Source organism: Corylus avellana, chromosome ca11 (genome assembly GCF_901000735.1).
Source record: "Corylus avellana chromosome ca11, CavTom2PMs-1.0".
Lineage (NCBI taxonomy): Eukaryota > Viridiplantae > Streptophyta > Magnoliopsida > Fagales > Betulaceae > Corylus > Corylus avellana.
The window spans coordinates 4,716,463-4,735,505 of NC_081551.1; the positions used below are offsets into that span (position 1 = coordinate 4,716,463).

The window sequence follows — 19,043 nt, forward strand, 5'->3', positions numbered from 1 at the left end:
ATATATATATATATATATAAATAGAGAGAGAGAGAGAGAGAGAGAGAGATAGAAGAATCAGAGAGAGAGAACGAAATTTAATCCCACAAGTGGAGTTTTTTATGGCAATTTACTTAATTAATTTAATCTCACAGGAAATGATTAGCTAAGTCACTCATTTTTTAGTGGCTTAACTAACCCTGTGTGTATGAGATTAGTAGTCCCATGGGAATAGACTATTCTCAGGAATAGAGTGTTACCAAACAATGAACTAGCTATACTTAGTGTTAGCTAGTCCAATCCAAGGGTCTATTCTGCAAACCAAACGGGACCTAATTATTTGCGGTTTTTGGGCTTACCTTTTGCTTCTTTTTGTCTTGTGTTAAATGCTGACGCGGCTTGTTGCTGGTTACACATGGCAAACATTGATAGGCCTTGACATGAAATACCGTTAAATTAAATTAATGAGCAGAGCATAAATTGTTGTTATACCCCAACTCGTGATTTATAAATTGATGTGTTGTCGTAATTTAGAATGTTCATTTAAAGTGAAAGTTCCAAATTAAAACTATTGCACCACATGAAATACTCTTATCTTCGTTTGATGAAACCTTTAGAAGAGCAACTTTTAGTGTAAATCATCATAACAGCTGTTGATGCCGCATTTTTTAAAGTATTCGTATTTGAGTGTGATTCCCCGTAATGTATGTATGGCATTAATTGTTAATATGAGTGTAGTGTTTCTGTAAGGAGAGAATTCAGATTATCTTCTATGTAGATGCAATTGAATGGGACTCATGATGAAATTTATTTCCAAAAAAAACAATTACAGAAGAACTAATATCTAATGAAGAAAATACATTGGTAAATGTCTTAAGTATAAAAACAAGAAGGAAAAATAAAAGCAAGAGTTGTCTATAATATTGAATAAGTAAAAAAGAGTAGGAAGTTAAGAATCCGGGGCTTGGTTGATCATTCATTTCTCATTCCTACAAAAGAAAATAAAAATAAATACATGGATAGTTGCAATTGATGGATATATACATGGATTGTTAATGTAATTGATGGATATATACATTGGTTGATCACTCATATATTAGGTGGTACTATTCCAAAATTTGGGTAAAACGTCTTCAAAAATTCCAAAAGTAAATATGGGGAGGAATTTTTATTTTTATTTTTTTGAAATTACACAATTTAGCGACGTGTTTTAAATTGGCACGTCATCAAGCTTGGCAGGTCACCAGTTGGTGACATGTCAATATAGGCACGTCACCCAAAAAAAAAAAGGTGACGTGCCAATTCAAAACACATCACCATTTGGTGACGGGCCAAGATTGACACGTCGCCTTTAGGAGGATGACATGTCAAATTTCACACATCACCAATTAGTGACATGTGATCAAATCCCCATGTCACTAATTCCCGGCATAGACGACTGCTTTTTTAATGTGTCAGCCATGTTGCTATTTACACGTTACTACAACATTAGTGACGTTTTTTGGCCTAAAAAGGTCACTACAATACTAGTCAGTCATTAAAATGCAACATTTTTGTATCGATATGATGGTTAACTAATTACATGAAGAGAAACTAAAACATCTGCCTAATACAAAATTTATATATATATATATATATATATATATATATAAAATAGAGATCAAATTATATCTATTTTATCGCTGGGGAAGTTTGAATATATAGGAGCGGATGACTTATCCAAAAGTGTTCCTTTAAAACTAAGTAAGAAGGAAACCTGGGGCCGGGTGAAATTATCAACAAAAATTAGTGGAAATTGAATTCTATATTGGACAGGATTCCTATCCGAACACAACTTCTACTGTTCTGCACCCCTTTATATATATAAACGCTATGCACCCTCCTCACCTTCATTACTTTCTCTTTTCCTTGTCTATTTTCTTGTATTCCTTAAGTTCAGACTTACTTCTTCGATCGTGTCTTTGTTAAAAAAAAAAAAAAAACACCCACGGTTGTTTCTTTTTCTGCATTAATGGAGTTGAAACGTGTTTTTGTTACTGACGACTCTCTTCTCCAACGAAATCTCGAAAAAGCCAAAGGTGTGACGTCTTAATTTCTAATTATTGGAATTCATTTATTTTATTTCTAAATTCTCGATTAATTATGTACTGTTATCATGCTTGAATGTGAAATTAATTAGTATATATGGTGGTTTTCTCATACCCATTAGTTTTTTAATTTATTTATTTTTATCATCAGTTTTTTTTTTTTTTTTTTTAATGAATCATAGAGATTATAACTTCAAATACTTTCATATTTTTTATTGCTTTATTTCATTACTTAATTTAAGAATTTAGGCCAGGGAACGACTAATAACATTCATAACTTTTGATCCTTTTTCATAAATAATGCAGAAGAAGAAAGTCAACTTGAAGGGCAATTGGCAGAGCTTCCACAGGATTTGATAAATGAGATTGGAAAGAGATTGACAAACTATGCTGACTACGTCCGATTGCAGTCAACTTGTAAGTCATTGAAATCCATGCTGCCAAAGATGCCAAACCACCAACTCAGTCAAGTACCATGGCTTATGCTCCCACATCACGTTTCAGTTTCCTTAACCCATTAGAAAATAAGATGTATAATCTTGACATTCCAGAAGTAAAGGGAATGTTGTTGCGAGGATCATCGTATGGTTGGATACTAGCTGTTGATGGGTATCCCAAGTTGTGTCTAATTAATCCGTTTACTAGGATTCAAATTCAGCTGCCACCTCTAGACACCTTTCCAGATGTCGTGATATTTGATTCTAACATGCCGAATGAAGAATATTTGATTTGTGCAAAAAGAAGATATAGTTCTAAGAAAACACATTCACAGGATTTGGCTTTCTTTCAAGAAATTTTCGTCCATAAGGTTGTGTTGTCGTCAAATCTTGCTAATTCTAACGAATTCACAGCCATGGCCATCTACGGTGAGCTTTGAGAATTTGCTTTTCGCAGAAGTGGGGATAAGAAATGGAGTAAGTTAATGGTTCCACGATTTGCTGAAGATGTCATGTCTTATGAAGGAAAATTCTACGTTTTAAGTCATACTAAAGAAGTTTGGATTGGTGACGCTACTTCGCTGCCAAAGATGACGAGAATTGCTCCGCCCCCTTCACATTGTGTCCCAAATGACTGCTATTTGGTGCGAATGACATCTGGTGAATTTGCGTTCGCTAGTATACGATTTAAATGGAAACCAATAGTTGATGATGGGTCGTTTACAAGCTAGATCAAAGACGGTTGAAATGGATTAAGGTAACAAGCATAGGAGAGATGATGCTTTCTTTATTGGAAAGAATAACTCATTATCTATCTCGTCTCAAAATCTTCCTAATGGTTGGAGAAAGAATTGTATTTACTATTCAGATGCCTACAATGAAGGTCAATACCAGGATATGTAGCAAGTGATTCTTTGTTGGTATCACCGGCACCAATTTGGGTTATTCCTAACCCAACCCCTGGCCTTTAAGGAAATAAAAATGTATTGCCTAAGATCTCAACGTGGATGCTTAGAGTTGAATATGAATAAAATTTTGTTTGAAATTTTATTAGTTTTTTGATGTATAAGTTCTATTCTTTTGCATTAATTTAAGGAACTCTATAGATTTTGTTTCCTTGTAACCCTTTTTTCCATATTAATTGGAGAAAAAAAAAATCTCTATAGAATGAGCTCCATAGGACACACCAATTGAATTGGCAGTTCAAACATAAGTACGAATACTCACATTTAATTCACTGTTAATTTTGAGAAATTAGTAGCACCTTTCTTCTACATATATAGGAAAACAAAAATTAATGTAAACAAAGGAACTAATAAGCACTCAAAATCATCCATACTTATTAATTTGCATGGTGAAACCAAAAAAAAAAACCCAAACCCTAAATTATGAACATAAAAACAATAAAACATAATTAGTTTTTTTTTAAAAAAGTGTGATATCGATCAATCAGAAAATGATGCCACACAATTGGTAGTCTCAAAAGTAGACTTGGGATGAGGATCAAGCGGAGCCATTTGTGGTGAAAAACTTATTCATATACTCTGGAGAAACATACTCTATTCTTATAAAAGCCGATCAAGACCCTTCAAGAAATTATTGGATGACAACAAACGTGGTTGGCCGACTTCCTAATACCACAGCCGGTTTAGCCATTCTCAATTACTATCCAAACCATCCAAGGCGATCCCCTCCAACAACTCCACCAGCTGGCCCCATTCGCAATGACACTGCACCCCGATTGGGTCAAAGTCAAGCCATTAAGGCTCGCCACGGTTTCATATCCACCCCTCCGGCAACCCCGGACAGAATCATCCTGTTTCTCAACACACAAAATCGCGTCAATGGTTATACACGCTAGGCCGTGAATAACGTCTCTTTCACCCTCCCCCACACGCCTTACCTTGTTTCAGAAAAGTGCAACCTACGCCATGTCGTCAATCAGTCCTCGCCACCTACTGGGTACGACTTTCAGAACTATGACATTTATAGTGTCGCTAACAACAAGAATGCCACTTCGAGCAATGGCATTTACTGGCTACAGGTCAACTCGACATTGGGGTTTTGTTTGGTAATGGGGATAGGGTTGGCCCAAACACTGTTCATCACCATTTCTCAAAAAAAATCAACATCAAAACATTTTAACTTTTTCACTTTTAATATCAAATCATTCACTTTTTATTATTATTCAAATAAAAAAATCACTACAAAACAAAACTTTTTCACTTTTCCATACCACTTTTTCATTTTTTTTATACCAAACATTCTTACTTTTTTTTTACATCAATCTACATCAACTATAGTGTTTAGGCCATCCCATTTGCCAAACACCCCCTGAATGTTATACTGCAAAATGCAAACTCCATGAGTAATAACACCAGCGAGACACATCCATGGCATCTCCACGGGCACGATTTTTGGGTCCTAGGCTACGGAACTGGCAAGTTTGACATTAATGAGGATCCAAAGAAATACAACTTGGTGAATCCAATAATGAAGAACACAGTTCCTGTTCATCCCTATGGTTGGACTGCTTTGAGGTTTAAGGCAGATAATCCGGGTGTGTGGCTTTCCTTTGCCATATAGAGTCTCACTTCCACATGGGCATGGGAGTGGTTTTTGAAGAAGGGATTGAGAAGGTAGGAAATTTGCCTTAGCTTCTTTTATTATGGGCTGCGGTGAGTCCAAAGGATTGGGGAAGCCATAGATAATTAAGATAACCTTTTTAGTGAATCAATGTACACTTGTTTCTTTAATTATTATTTTATTTTATTGGGAGCCAAGCCAAGGCTCGACCTTACCTTTTCTTGTACGAGGGTGATTGGCAAACTTTTTTGGGTTTGTTTGGTAAACAATTTCGTTTTGGTTTTGGTTTGATACTGGAACAAAGATTGATTGATGTAAAAAAAAGTAAGAATGCTTTTTTTTTTTTTTTTTTGAAAAAATGAAAAAGTAAGAATGTTTGGTATGAAACATTGAAAAAAGATTTGTTTTGTAGTGATTTTTTATTTTTATTTAAATAGTTATAAAAAGTGATTAATGTAATCTAAAAAAAATAAGAAAATGTTGAAAAAATGAAAAAGTTGGATGAATTGCCTTGTAAATTTATGTTGAAATTGTGAAGCCTACGGATGGTTTCACATATTTAATAGTGGATTTATACATCTCTTGTATGAAAATGGACAAGAGATGAATAAAATATTGAAACTAAATATTTCTCTTTCTATGAGAGGTTTTTTGCTTTGATTGAAAAAATGTATTGATGTAACATAAATGTGAAATGAGTTTGAAATTTATTTTGCAAATGAAACTAAACAAAGTTATTTGTTAATGTAAAGAAATGACTCTGACTCTTTTTTTTTTTTTTTTTTTTTTTTTTTTTTTAATTTATTTTTTTTATTGAAAGGAGAAATGAATGATCAACCAAGCCCTGGAATCGTAACTTCCTACCCTTTTTTAACTTATTCAATATTATAATCAGCTCTTGCCTTTATTTTTTCTTTTTGTTTTTGTTCTTAGATGTTGAAATAGCTTTGATACCATGTTGAAATATAAAGTGCGGAAGCAGAAAGGATGTATGGAAGATAATAGAGGAAAGTAAATCAAAATCCTCTCCTTAAGAAAACATTACATTCATTTAACAATTAACGCGATATACATAGAGAAAGTTCATTTGAGAATACTTTCAAAAATGTGGCATCAGACTGTTACGATGATTTAGACTAAAAGTTGCTCTTCTAAAGGTTTTCATCAAACGAGGATAGGGTATTGCATGTGGTGCAACAATTTTAATTTGGAATGTTCGTTTTAAATGAACATTCTAGATTACAACTAGACATATAACTATAAGAGAGAGTGAATGGTGGCTTGCAAGTCAAGAGATGGTTGAACTAGCCCCGGTGGGCAAAGAGGTGGAGCCAACGACCACTGTTTGATTTGCAAGCAATCTGTTCCCCTTTGTCTCTCTCATATGTTCTATCACAATCTAGTTTATTCATTTTAAATGTAAAGTCCTTATTGGAGCTACACAGGATCTCAATCCATTTTCTTCTAATAAGTGATAACTTTTTTTTTTTTAGTCAAAGATTTCTTTCATTTATCTAGCAAGAAAAAACACTGATAGATTAAATTATCTAGTAGGAGGTTATATGGAAATTTTTAATGCCACTCACTTTTTTTTTTTTTTTTTTGAAGGCTTGTAATCTAACAAGTTATGAAGACATATGGTTAAAAGTTACAAAGATTGAGGGTATTGTCATTTGAAATCAATGTCAAATTAGCCTAAAGCAAACGAGAGAGAATCAAATTAATCTAAATCCAAGATTTTTCCTATGTATTTTATCCTTTTAGATGTTTAAGTTGATTTTATCCTCCTTCCCTTACCTCTACACCACCAAGCTCCTTGCAATTTCACCTTTGGCCTCCACTTTTAGCTACCGTCTCTTTTCCACTTGGTGGTTTGCCTAAATGCCTGCCATAGAGAACAAATCTGGGTCTCCGCCGACACGCCACAATCCTGACATCTACAACCTCACCCGTAAAACCTCGTTCTTTAATTAGAGTTAAAGTATGCTCTAACTATTACTTAAGTATGTTAAAGGTTGATTTTAAATATGTTAAGTTATGTATCGCTGAATTTCTGTTTATCACAATCGCAATCACTCACAGTACACAACAAGATAGCAGTACCCTCCAGGCTCCAACCATTGGGCATCAACCATGGTGGGGCCAAGTGGAGGGCCGTGAGCAGATCTCTTATGTCAAAGCAGATATCTATCCCAACCATCAAACACATGCTAAATATATCAATTATTAGATTTGTAAGGTCCACATAAATCTACAAATTTAATGCTTAATTTATAAGATATATATATATATATATATATATATATATATATATTAAGACCAACTATTTTTCTATGATAAAGAGATAAATGTTGAAATATGTTTCCTTACCTGGTTCCTCCAGCGAAAGAGTATAAAAATCAACACGGTTTGAGAATGATTCCACTTTAGGAATTTTTCTTATTCTAAGTATTCTAGGCGCATAACTGGCATGAGCTTTCTTGGAAAGAAATGAAGATAATAATTACAAGGAAACTAGGAAATTCAAAAAAAGAAAAAAAGAAAAGTCAATTACTCATTGCATAAGCTTTTCCAATTCATATATTTCTTAGTTATTGTTAAAAAGAAAAAGAATGACCCACATGGATCAGGTCACATCAGATACCCGGTGTTGCGTAAGCTTGTCAACAAGCTCCATGGGAAACTCCCATGGTACTTCTCAGAATTTCCATAGTAATTTCTGTTAGTGAAGAAATCTGAAGACAGAAAAGAAAAAGCTCATAAATGTGTTATTGAGTTGTTTTTATTTTTTTAAAAAAATTATTTGTTCTCACCAATTTCAATAGAAGTGTTAAATTATCAGTTATCTTAAAAGTTTAAGCTGATAAGAAGAAGTAAATTTAATTATTATTTTAACACTTCTCTTCACATGTGGACTCAAACTCCCTTTTAATGGGTGATGTCCAACACGTGAAATATTTAAGTTAAATTAGGTAAATTGACGGAGTCAAGGTTTAAACTCAAGACTTTTAGCTTTGATATCATGTTAAATTAGGAATAATTAATAATTTAAGAGGAATTATGCACTGATTTTATTTTTTATTTTTTATTATTATTAACAAAAGTATGCACTGAGTTACAACAAATACTTCTTCAGAATATAATGGAACCTAAAAAATGGACCGTAGTTTTGTTATATTTTGCACAAAACAAAATGAAACCAAAACACGTCCAGAATTTTATTCTAGCCTACAGTAGACAAACGAAGAGAAAATTTTTCTTGTTTTAAACTAGCCTACAGTAGACTATTTATAGAGTCAATTTAACAGTTTTAACATATATTCGACAAAGTCTTAAATTGTTTATATATATAAAACAATTTCAGACGAGAAATGCAGTGTTCTAGTGGTTTTCAATAGATATTATTTTTTAAAAATTAGATAAGAGAAATAAAAGCTAATATTTTTTTGTTTTTGGAGAAAATAATATTGACCTCGTCTAGCATAAGAAGACCTAGCAATCAACATTTCAGACTGTCTTATGCAGGCTTTGGTCAAGTCAAAAAATGAAGTTTCCAATGTTTGCATGGTCCCGCCCGCTGTATTTGACGAATACTTAAGACACCATATATATGGATTGACAACAAGAGACACCATTACAAAAAAGACAATCGACGGAGGCTGGAAAGTGAATACCCGTTTAAGCTTACAACTCGAGGCTTTTCCTGAGCTCCCACTTGATTAAGCAATCAAGAAATGGTTGAAATATTGCAATACAGAAGAATTATGTTGAAGCTACTGGCTTTGTGTCTCTTCACCTCTTTGATGTATGTTCAAACAGCTGAGGCCAGAATTCGGCATTACAAATGGGAGGTGAAGTATGAGTACAAGTCCCCCGATTGCTATGAGAAGCTTGCTATCACTATCAATGGCAGAAGTCCAGGACCCACAATCTTGGCCCAGCAAGGCGACACCATCATTGTTGAGGTGAAGAACAGCCTTATGCTAGAGAACCTTGCAATCCATTGGCATGGAATCCGACAGGTAAATACTGCACAATTCCCATTTTCCTTCTTGAACCAGATTCATATAATCATATCCATGTATTCGATCTTGTATCATTCCTTACTTTAACGCACATTCTTTTGCTTGATTTGCTGCAGATTGGAACCCCTGGGATGGATGGAACAGAGGGGGTGACCCAATGTCCAATATTGCCTGGGGATACCTTCCAATACGAGTTTAAAGTTGATAGGGTAGGTGTTAGAGCCCCTGCAATTGGCTCTGTTTTTCCATTTTTGTTTGTTCCTTAGAATGTCACAGTTTCTGTCATTGTATCTCAATCTATGTTTTGGTTATGGGCAGCCTGGAACTTACCTGTACCACGCTCACTATGGAATGCAAAGAGAAGCAGGGCTATATGGGTCAATCCGTGTATCACTTCCCGATGGAGAGACAGAACCGTTTGCATATGATTATGATCGGAGCATCATCCTCAACGATTGGTACCACAAAAGCACTTATGAACAAGCCACTGGATTGTCCTCCATTCCTTTTGTCTGGGTTGGGGAGCCTCAGGTAAAAAGCACTAAATTGAATTACTATTGCTGATATATGCATATATTTCTCTTGCTTTCTCTAATGGGTATTGCTTTTATCAATTTTCAGTCGCTTCTTATTCAAGGAAGAGGAAAATTTAACTGCTCTAGTACACCATCTGGACCCGGGGTTTGTAATGCATCAAATCCAGAATGCTCTCCTTATGTAATGACTGTAATCCCTGGAAAAACGTATCGACTAAGAGTCGCAAGCTTGACTGCTCTGTCAGCCCTCAGTTTTCAAATAGAGGTAACTTTGGCGACCACCATTGCCGTACTTCAAAGTTTTTTGGATTAAAAACATGAATGGTGTTTTTAGTGCGACATGAATGTAGTTTTGCAATCCATTAATGGTATGTTTGTGGTTTTCTTTTGAAGCAGGGTCATAATATGACTGTGGTTGAGGCAGATGGGCACTATGTGGAGCCATTTGTGGTGGACAACCTATTCATATACTCTGGAGAGACATACTCTGTTCTTATAAAAGCCGATCAAGACCCTTCAAGAAATTATTGGATGACGACAAATGTGGTTAGCCGAGAACCCAATACAACAGATGGTTTAGCCATTCTCAATTACTATCCAAACCATCCAAGGCGATCTCCTCCAACAGCTCCACCGGCCGGCCCCATGTGGAATGACCCTACAGCCCGATTGGCTCAAAGTCAAGCCATTAAGGCTCGCCAAGGTTTCACATCCACCCCTCCGGCAACCCCGGACAGAGTCATCGTGTTTCTCAACACACAAAATCGCGTCAATGGTTATACGCGCTGGGCCGTGAATAACGTCTCTTTCACCCTCCCCCACACGCCTTACCTTGTTGCAGAAAAGTACAACCTACGCCATGTCTACAATCAGTCCCCACCGCCCACCGGGTACGACTTTGAGAAGTATAACATTTACGACGTCCCTGCGAACACGAATGCCTCTTTGAGCAATGGCATTTACCGGCTAGAGTTTAACACGACAGTGGATATTATACTACAAAATGCAGTATCCATGGGTGGTACGACCAGTGAGACACATCCATGGCATCTCCATGGGCACGATTTTTGGGTCCTAGGCTACGGAACTGGCAAGTTTGACATTAATGAGGATCCAAAGAAATACAACTTGGTGAATCCAATAATGAAGAACACAGTTCCTGTTCATCCCTATGGTTGGACTGCTTTGAGGTTTAAGGCAGATAATCCAGGTGTGTGGCTTTTCCATTGCCATATAGAATCTCACTTCCACATGGGTATGGGGGTGGTGTTTGAAGAAGGGATTGAAAAGGTGGGAAATTTGCCTTCTTCTATTATGGGCTGCGGTGAGTCCAAAGGATTGGGGAATCCATAGATAATTAAGATCATCTTTTCAGTGAAATCAATAGGTATTGGTTTACCACATACAGAGTATCAAATTAGACAGCCATGGATGGACTGTTATTTATTTAATTATTTTTTTTTTTTTGCTCTGTAATCATTCATTCAACAATATAGTCTCATTCTTTTGTTTTTGTTTTTGTTTTCTTCTTGAGATATTACTCTTTCTTATCTAATTGTTTGGGATTCGATGACAGTTTTTGGAGGATTTGTTTGGTCACAGAGCTTCTTCTTCTTCTTTTTTCCTTGTTTTTTCATAGCGGAAACAAGAAGGAATGATTTATTGGAAAATATTCTTTATAACCAAGAAATATTTGGTAACTTTTTTCTAAAATTTGGACACAACAATTTTTTAAACCGAGCAGTAATTGCATTATACAAAACTCAACGTTCAAAGAAGAGATATATCAGATTATCATATGAAATAAACCCATAAATTAAGTTTGCCATTTCAGAACATAAAATAGCAAATGACCAAATTAACTAGCTCCAAATGAGTTCAGATCATCAGCCACGATTAGTTAGAAGAAAAGAGGCTTTTAAGTTTGAAGCAAGCTGCAAACTGAACCACGAATGGAGAATGGAGTGTGGAACATGGTGATTGACAAATTGAGGAAGGATAATCACATTGGAAAAAATTTAGATGAAAGTGGTCGGTTATACACCAGCCAAGAGGAAGTCATCTAGGCCTTAATCTGTACTTTGCAAATGTTGTTCTCCATAGTTGTATTGGAAGGCCATTCATTAAGGACAGTGGGAGGACAGTTCAAGGCCTACTCAAACAAATGTGCTCTATAAGAACTCTCTTACAATTTGCAAGAGATCCAAATCCTTCGTCAAAAGTCGAGGCAAGTGACAGACCGGGGGTTAAATTCAGGCAATAAAATTCAAAGCTTTAGCCATCTATAATTTTTCTTTTTTAAGAGAAAAATATACTTTAATCCTTCGAATTGATCACACATTTTGCAATTATGCTTTCAAACATTAAAAAGTGACATCAAGACCCCACATACTACCATTGCATGTCAAATTAAACACTATTACATTTTTATCCTCAAAGTACCAATGAAATTATTAAAAATTAACCATTTGAAAAAGTTAAAAATAAATAAATAAATAAAAACATCCGAAAGGGGAGAAAAAAAAAATGCAAAAGTGATAATATGAGACCTTAATGTTACTTTTTAAAGTTTGGAGGTGTAAGTGCAAAATGGACACTACAAGAAAAACGGTATTTGGCAACAACTCAAAGTCGTTGCTAAAGACCTTAAAGTGGTCGCTAATGACTTAGCGATTAAAACCGTCGTTGCTGATACTCCATCGTTAAAGACTCATTAGCGACGACATTGATTAATACTCACAATTGTCGTTGCTGAAGACGCTAAAAGTGATCACTAAAATATCTCCCAATCTCCCATGAGATGGCTTGTTGTCGCTATTACCACATCATCGGCAACAACAATTTTATTGCTAATGATACACATATCAACAATGACATTGTCGACGTCGCTAATGGGTATATCATCAGCGACAAAATTGTCATCACTAATGGTAAATGCCCTTGTTTTTTTTTTTTTTTAATCAATTATGTCTTTGTGGGCTTCAGCAGCTACTAGAAATGAAGACAAATTCTATTCACAAAAGATAATCAAATACATACAATGTCACAATATTCTTTACGATTACAATCAAAAACACCAATATTCTTTAGATATGATAAGTTCCAATATGAACAAATTTCACTGTCGCAGAGTATTGGGCACGGAACAATCAAACGCATTTACAATAACCTTCCGTGAAACAAGTTCAACAGGAAAAAAACATATTAGAGTTTATACTCTTTTCTCCCTTGACGATTACAATCATACACCTCAAACTTGGTATGTTTCTCCTTGTTCCTCCTTCAAAAGCTAGCACCAGCAAAAATGCTAATGTAGGTCCGCATTTGACTTTTATGTCTACAAGGAAGTTCTGCTGCTGACAAGAAACATTTAAAAAAAAAAAATTGGGTTATCATTAATTATGTCATATATATCCCATATATCTGATTAAGATGGCAATATAAGTGTTAAGCTTTTACTTATAATAATTAAGAGCATGTTTAAGATTGCGTTTGATAAATAGAGCTTTTAGGTAAAAAAAAACTTTTGAGTAAAAACTTTACTTTTAAACTTTTGTCAAAAGTGTTTTTTTGGCAATTTTTAGGCTTTTTGGACCTTAAAAGCGCTTTTAATTTTTTTTATCAAATGCGTACTTTTTTTATTTTTATTTTTATTTTTTAAACAGGCTTTTTGAGTGTTAAAAACACTTTTAAGCCTCTCAAACGCAATCTCAAACAAGCCCTAAGTCAAAACGTGGCAACAAACTGATAATTAATGCCAACTCATTAATTAACCGGCATATAGAGATTAAATCGCCTAAAGACTACCACCCACAATGACACTCGAAAGATTCAACTTGTCTAAGTTAGTAGTAATCTAACAATATGGAACTGTCCAGGTGCTTAATTAGGTGATATTAAAGTAACTTTTAAAATAAAAAATAAAATAAAAATAAAAAATAAAAAGTTAAGATTACATTTTGCATTATCTGTTGAATTAGCATATGCATTTATTAAGGCAACTCATAAATGGAACACCTAACAAAAAGAAGATACTGACCGTTGGCATTTCTTACCAACAAGTTTGATGTCGGTGTTCTCCACCAACCACCTTGCCCCATTCTTCATAAATCCCACATAACTTTTGTTGAACTCCTTTTTAAACATAGGCTGCCTGAAATTGCAATAAGTTTCAGCTCAACTTAAAATGTACAATTTTTTTTTTTTCCCTGTACTACACATAAGCACTTCATCCTAATAAGATAAGCTATGGTCTCATGCACTTGGTATGCACATGGCTCCCTTGCACTGGAAATGGAACCCTGAAAACAGGATGGCCAGTAACAAACTAGAAAACTTGCATGATACATCTTTTTTACCTAGAAAACATCACAATCACTGCATAACAAAATTCACCAACTCGAATATTGAAAATGATCTTGTTTTTCTCTGACAGATTTAATGGTTTGACCCTTCCAAGGGAGTTAAATAATGTTGTAAAAAACAGTACAAGAGGGGATATTTACTGGAATTGAGAATCAGTTCAACTGTAGTCAAACCAAGTGGAGGAAGACAAAACTTCAGAGATATATAACAGCATCAAAACTACTAATTACTAAAAAGTCTGGATTCATCTAATAAATCATTTACCTGTGATATAGCTGAAGTGAACACATTCCAAAACCTAAGTATTTTTCGTTTGCAATGTTCCTGTACTGCCCTAACAACCATATCTCTAACATCTGAGTCTAAAAGCAACCCTGTATATTTGCTCTCTTTCACTTATTCAACCCTCCAAAGGGAAAATGAATCTTTCAATCTACTACAACTATCAAGCAGAAAATAGTTTGAATGGATCTAGATCCTTAAGGCGTCAGCTCTGGCTGGGCAGCCTTTTGCAATTCTCTCTCTATATTGTGTAGATTAACATCCTTGAAAGCAGTAAAATGGTTTCATGGTACCACTTAGTTTCAGCATCATGCATGTGAAGGAATTGATATGTTTATATATTTTAATTTCTCAAACCTCTTAAGATTATTAAAAATTACACCCCTTCTCTGAGAAACCAAGAGATCAGAGAAACAGAAAAAGAAGAACCTCATATTTCTATTCTTTATCCTTGGGATGATAATTCAAGGAGTTAAAAGTGTATTTTCGCTTTAAAAAAAATATATAAATTCAAGCTTTAGTCCACTGGGTTAAGTTTTGGGCTTCACATTTAAAAGCACGGTGTGACCACTGGGAGTTTCCTTTTTGAGATGAAATGGAACAATATATTCCAACTCTGTATCTTGGGTCCTCTAACAACAATAACTGCATCTAATTTCATGTGCCAAGCTCTTCATCAAGTTGCACTTCATCGCCACTAACACGCTTAATTAGATTAATTTACAAAACTTGAACAATATTATTGCCATGATTTTTCTAGTAACAATTAGTAGGTTCGGTTTACACCCATAAAAGTGACTAATAGCCAATTAGTTGTTTCCACTTATTTATATATAGAAACTAATGAAGTAATTTTAAGTGGGTTAAAAAATAATTTTATACCAATAGCCAAACAATTATATTAGATTAATTAACTAGTAGTACTTAAACTTAATGATCATTTAGGGGCAATTTATATCTTGGTAATTGACCACTCAAGCCGAAGGGAAAATTCCCTCTCCACAATAGAAAAGGAGGATGAAAAATAAAATAAGAAAGCCTGTATTTTTTGGATTATATTCCCTCTCCACAATAGAAAAGAAAAATAAAAAATAAAAAATAAATAAAATTTAAAAAAAAAACCCTGTATTTTTTGGATTATATTTTACTAAAACCTTTTCCTCTTAGGGTTTGGAATTCTCTTCTTTTACTTAACTCTAGTTAGTTCTCTCCATTTATGAATCTTCCTTCCTTATAAATAGGGACTTCATCACCCTTTGTCTTCACAGCCCCCGTTTTTTTTTTTCTCTCTTTCTTATTTGTTAGCATTAAGCAACCCTTTGTCCTCACAGCCCTTCATCACCCCTTTTTTTTAACAACCTTGAAAGGAAAGCGACGACAACTGGAGCCCTTTCTTTCTCTCTCTCATCTTGCCCTTTCCGTTGTTAGGTCACCGTAATAGACGGAGAAGAAGAAAGAAGTGAATATGGGTTACTTGAAGATGAAACATTTCAAGGGTATGCAGATCTCAAGTGGTTGCCGCATGGACTATTTAATTGCTGTGGCAGAAGTTGCTGCTATTCAGTATGAAGAAGAAAAATCAAAGGAAAGATTAATCAAGGAAAAGGTTCTAAAGAAACCCATGACTATGCCTATGGACAGCCCAAGGACACAAGGGTTTAATGAAGAAAAGATCATGGTTTCTGATTTCCAAGCTCAAAGGCCAAAGAATGGTTTGAAGAGAATCTATGGGAGCGGAGAGGGAGAAATCAATTTCAAGATAAACCAAAAGAATTCTAAATATAATAACAAAAAACCTACTGCCAGCATGAGATTGGAGAAGAGGCAGAAATTAGATTTGCCCCCCTTTCCAAACCCACCACCGGACATGCCGGAGGAAATCAAGAATCATATAAAGGGGGTAAATGGATCAGAGTTGTTTATGGTAATACAAAAACGCCTCACCGACACTGACCTAATGCCAGACCATAGTCGGTTGTCCATACCCTTTGGGAAGATCAATAGGGGTTTTTTGAAAGAGAGGGAGAGATATCTTCTTGACCAACAAATCTCATTGGAAGTGCCATTCTACGAGCCCTCGCATAAGGTGAGTAAAATAATTTTGAGGCAGTGGAACATGGGCAAAGACTCGGGGAAAAGCAGCTCCATGTACGCGCTGAGGACACACTGGAATGCTGTCGCAAAAGCGAATGGTCTCAAGGCAAAAGATGTGATCCAAGTTTGGTCCTTCCGAGTTGGCGATGGACAAAAACTTTGTCTGGCTCTTGTGGTGGTTAGTAGGGTACGAGATCTTGATGGCCATGGCCGGAGCAAAATGAGTGACAACGAGGGAGCAAGTAGTAGCCTAGGAAGGGAAAAAGAACTGGGTTGTGGTGGCAGCATGTGGACTGTAGAAGACGCAAGTACCAGCAAAGAAGATTACGGGTTTTAGGGTTTGGATATGACCCTTTTCTTTCTTTCTTTCTGGATCTAAGATTTTTATTCTTTTATTTCTTTTTTTAATTTGTAGTCGGGTACAGCTTGCATGTGATGATGTTTTATGTAATAAAGAGTCTATTGACCATTATATATATTCCCCTTTCTTTTATTCTGTTTAATGTTTAGTAGAATAGATGCATGAGATTACTTATCTTTAATCAAAAAGTCTAACGAGATTGATCAGTATGCGTAACTTCTATTTTCCAACCAAAGTTTTCACTAATGAAGTTCCTAATTTCAAACAAGAAACCTAAATGAAAACCGGTATTTCTTTTTCTTTTCTTTTCGTGCATGAAATTATAATATGGTATCCAAAACAACTGACCAAATAAAAGACTACAAAAAGTGGTCAATGACGGTCAATTTGAAAACCAGAGCTTACACCTGAGATCAAATCAGCAAATAACACAAGATTCCACAAAGCGCTAGCAAACAAAATTGGCATAGTAAGAGCTTACAACTGAGATCAAAACAGCAAATAACAGAATATTTATCCTAGAAAGAGATTAGCTCGATCGCGAAGCCAAAGAATGAAATAGATTTAGCTCATAATTTAGAATCTGGAGTGAAATTAGCTAACACAAGATATAAAAACGATGTAGTTTATCAAGATGAGGCTACGCATCCAAGTTACATCAATTAAGCCAGAAAAGCTTAAGAAAAGTACCAAAAAACTGTTGAAAAAGGATAACTTAGAGTGACGTGATTATTATATCAGATCATAGACGTTCAAAGTAGGCTGTAAAAAAGATAAATGAGTATACATACACGTTAGCACAGGCCTACCTCGAGGCTTGAGAAGAAAACAACGAGAAGTCCTGAACTGAGACAGTCCATCATAGGCCATGGTGGTCCTCGATCTCCACCGTTGGTTTGAACTGAAGCATGGTAACCTCAGCGCAACCTCTTTTCCCTTCCAGAGCATCACAGACTCTGTTCACCGTCCGATCTGAGGCCAGGCGATCCTCGTCCTCCTTCTCCGCCGAGTATCTGATAGTATGCAGAAGCGACGGGATGAATCTGGCAGATCTTGAGGTTGCGCGTGACTTCAAGAGCGGCCTTGATTCTCACGTAGTTAATCCTTATCGGCTCGGCAAGCAAGCCTCCTCCGGCGGTGGTGACCGCCAGTGACTGACCTCGCTCGAGCGTCAGTATAGTCGTCTCCACTGGAAGCTTCTCAGTTCTCAAAGTCGGAGAACGCAAGGGAACGGTTCATGCCATGGAGGTGGTGGATTCGGAGAGAGGGTGCGATGGTGGCGAGCTCGTGAAAGCCGAGATGGGAGAGAGCTGTGTGGTTGCTGGTGGTGATGGAATTGAAGTTGTTGAAGGCGTGAAGCTTTGCTCGATTCCTTTAGTGGTGGTCGCGGTAGAGAGGCCGAGCGATGCGAGGAACGAGACCGCCACGAGGACCACTGCGAGTCGCAGAGAGGTCGCCATGGGAGTGAGAGCGAAATGATTGAAGCGAAACCAAGGAAGGGGGAATTTACCGGACTTGGTTTATAGGAGATTTGGGAGCGCGAGTCACAGAGGTGCGTGGTATGATGCAGTCTATCATGCAGATCGCATGGTCATTTAGTTGGGTTAGGCGGGAATTTTGAAAAGCCCAGATAATGAAGGGAGCCCGGCCCATAGTTTATCAACCCTGTCATGACGTGGCAGGGCAGGAGCGAGGGGCGCTCTCCTGCATTGTGCCTTGTGTCTTGTGTCTTGACTCCACAACGAAAACGATGATATTTTGAACGAGCTGCAAAATCTACCGGTTGATGAAAGCTAAGCAGCATGATAGTGAATGTTGAATTACTAAATTACCCATGGATTCTGAGAAAATATCTAGAGTGCTAGTATGTCATTTCCTCCTTGGTCAGCCTAGAAAATTTGTTAGGCCACGAGGCCATACGTAGCAATTATTGCTTTCCGAAGGCTTATTGATTTTTTTATAATCCAAAGGCTTATATTGATTGTTCATCGGGAAAATTGACTTCACTTTCACGTAATTTCAAGAGTTTTTTAATTTGAACTCTAAAATTTAAAAATGAGTAATATACTTCTATAATATTTTAAAAACTTTCAATTTAAACCTTCTGTTATTAATTTTCGTTAAATTGGATGAAAATTAAAAAAAAAAAGCCTGAGAGTAATTATGTAATTTTAGAGATTTCCATCCAATTTGAAGAAAATTGGTAATGGAAGGTTTAAATTGAAAATTTTTGAAACATTAGGGAGTACATTGCCAATTTTTAAACTTTGGGATTCAAATTGAAAAACTCC

At 35.8% G+C, this 19,043-nt stretch overlaps 2 protein-coding genes, 1 long non-coding RNA gene and 1 pseudogene across 3 annotated transcripts; 3 read left to right on the plus strand and 1 right to left on the minus strand.

The window, feature by feature from the left end:
- Positions 1 to 2,541: 2,541 nt before the first annotated feature.
- Positions 2,542 to 5,210, plus strand: LOC132165923 (L-ascorbate oxidase-like; annotated as a pseudogene).
- A 3,613-nt stretch (positions 5,211 to 8,823) lies between these two features.
- On the plus strand, positions 8,824 to 11,003 carry LOC132165924 (L-ascorbate oxidase-like). The gene is made up of 5 exons (XM_059576636.1): positions 8,824 to 9,111; positions 9,231 to 9,323; positions 9,433 to 9,645; positions 9,736 to 9,915; positions 10,047 to 11,003. The coding sequence occupies exons 1-5, from the start codon at positions 8,824 to 8,826 to the stop codon at positions 11,001 to 11,003; spliced, it is 1,731 nt and encodes a 576-aa protein (XP_059432619.1).
- A 1,679-nt stretch (positions 11,004 to 12,682) lies between these two features.
- LOC132166296 (uncharacterized) lies at positions 12,683 to 18,288 on the minus strand. The gene is made up of 3 exons (XR_009438563.1): positions 17,562 to 18,288; positions 13,690 to 13,803; positions 12,683 to 13,003 (listed from the first exon to the last, which is right to left on the minus strand). It is a non-coding gene; the product is annotated as an uncharacterized LOC132166296 (long non-coding RNA).
- On the plus strand, positions 15,686 to 16,824 carry LOC132166643 (B3 domain-containing protein At1g05920-like). Its single transcript, XM_059577491.1, has one exon. It carries the CDS (start codon positions 15,763 to 15,765, stop codon positions 16,726 to 16,728), a length of 966 nt encoding a protein of 321 aa, XP_059433474.1. The 5' UTR covers positions 15,686 to 15,762; the 3' UTR covers positions 16,729 to 16,824.
- Positions 18,289 to 19,043: the final 755 nt, after the last annotated feature.

Excerpts from the sequence above, each read along its gene's own strand:
- LOC132165924 (XM_059576636.1), top strand. The coding sequence starts at position 8,824 with ATGGTTGAAATATTGCAATACAGAAGAATTATGTTGAAGCTACTGGCT. Across the intron at positions 9,112-9,230 it reads ATTGGCATGGAATCCGACAG|ATTGGAACCCCTGGGATGGA; the intron begins GTAAATACTGCA and ends GATTTGCTGCAG. Across the intron at positions 9,646-9,735 it reads TCTGGGTTGGGGAGCCTCAG|TCGCTTCTTATTCAAGGAAG; the intron begins GTAAAAAGCACT and ends ATCAATTTTCAG.
- LOC132166643 (XM_059577491.1), top strand. The coding sequence starts at position 15,763 with ATGGGTTACTTGAAGATGAAACATTTCAAGGGTATGCAGATCTCAAGT.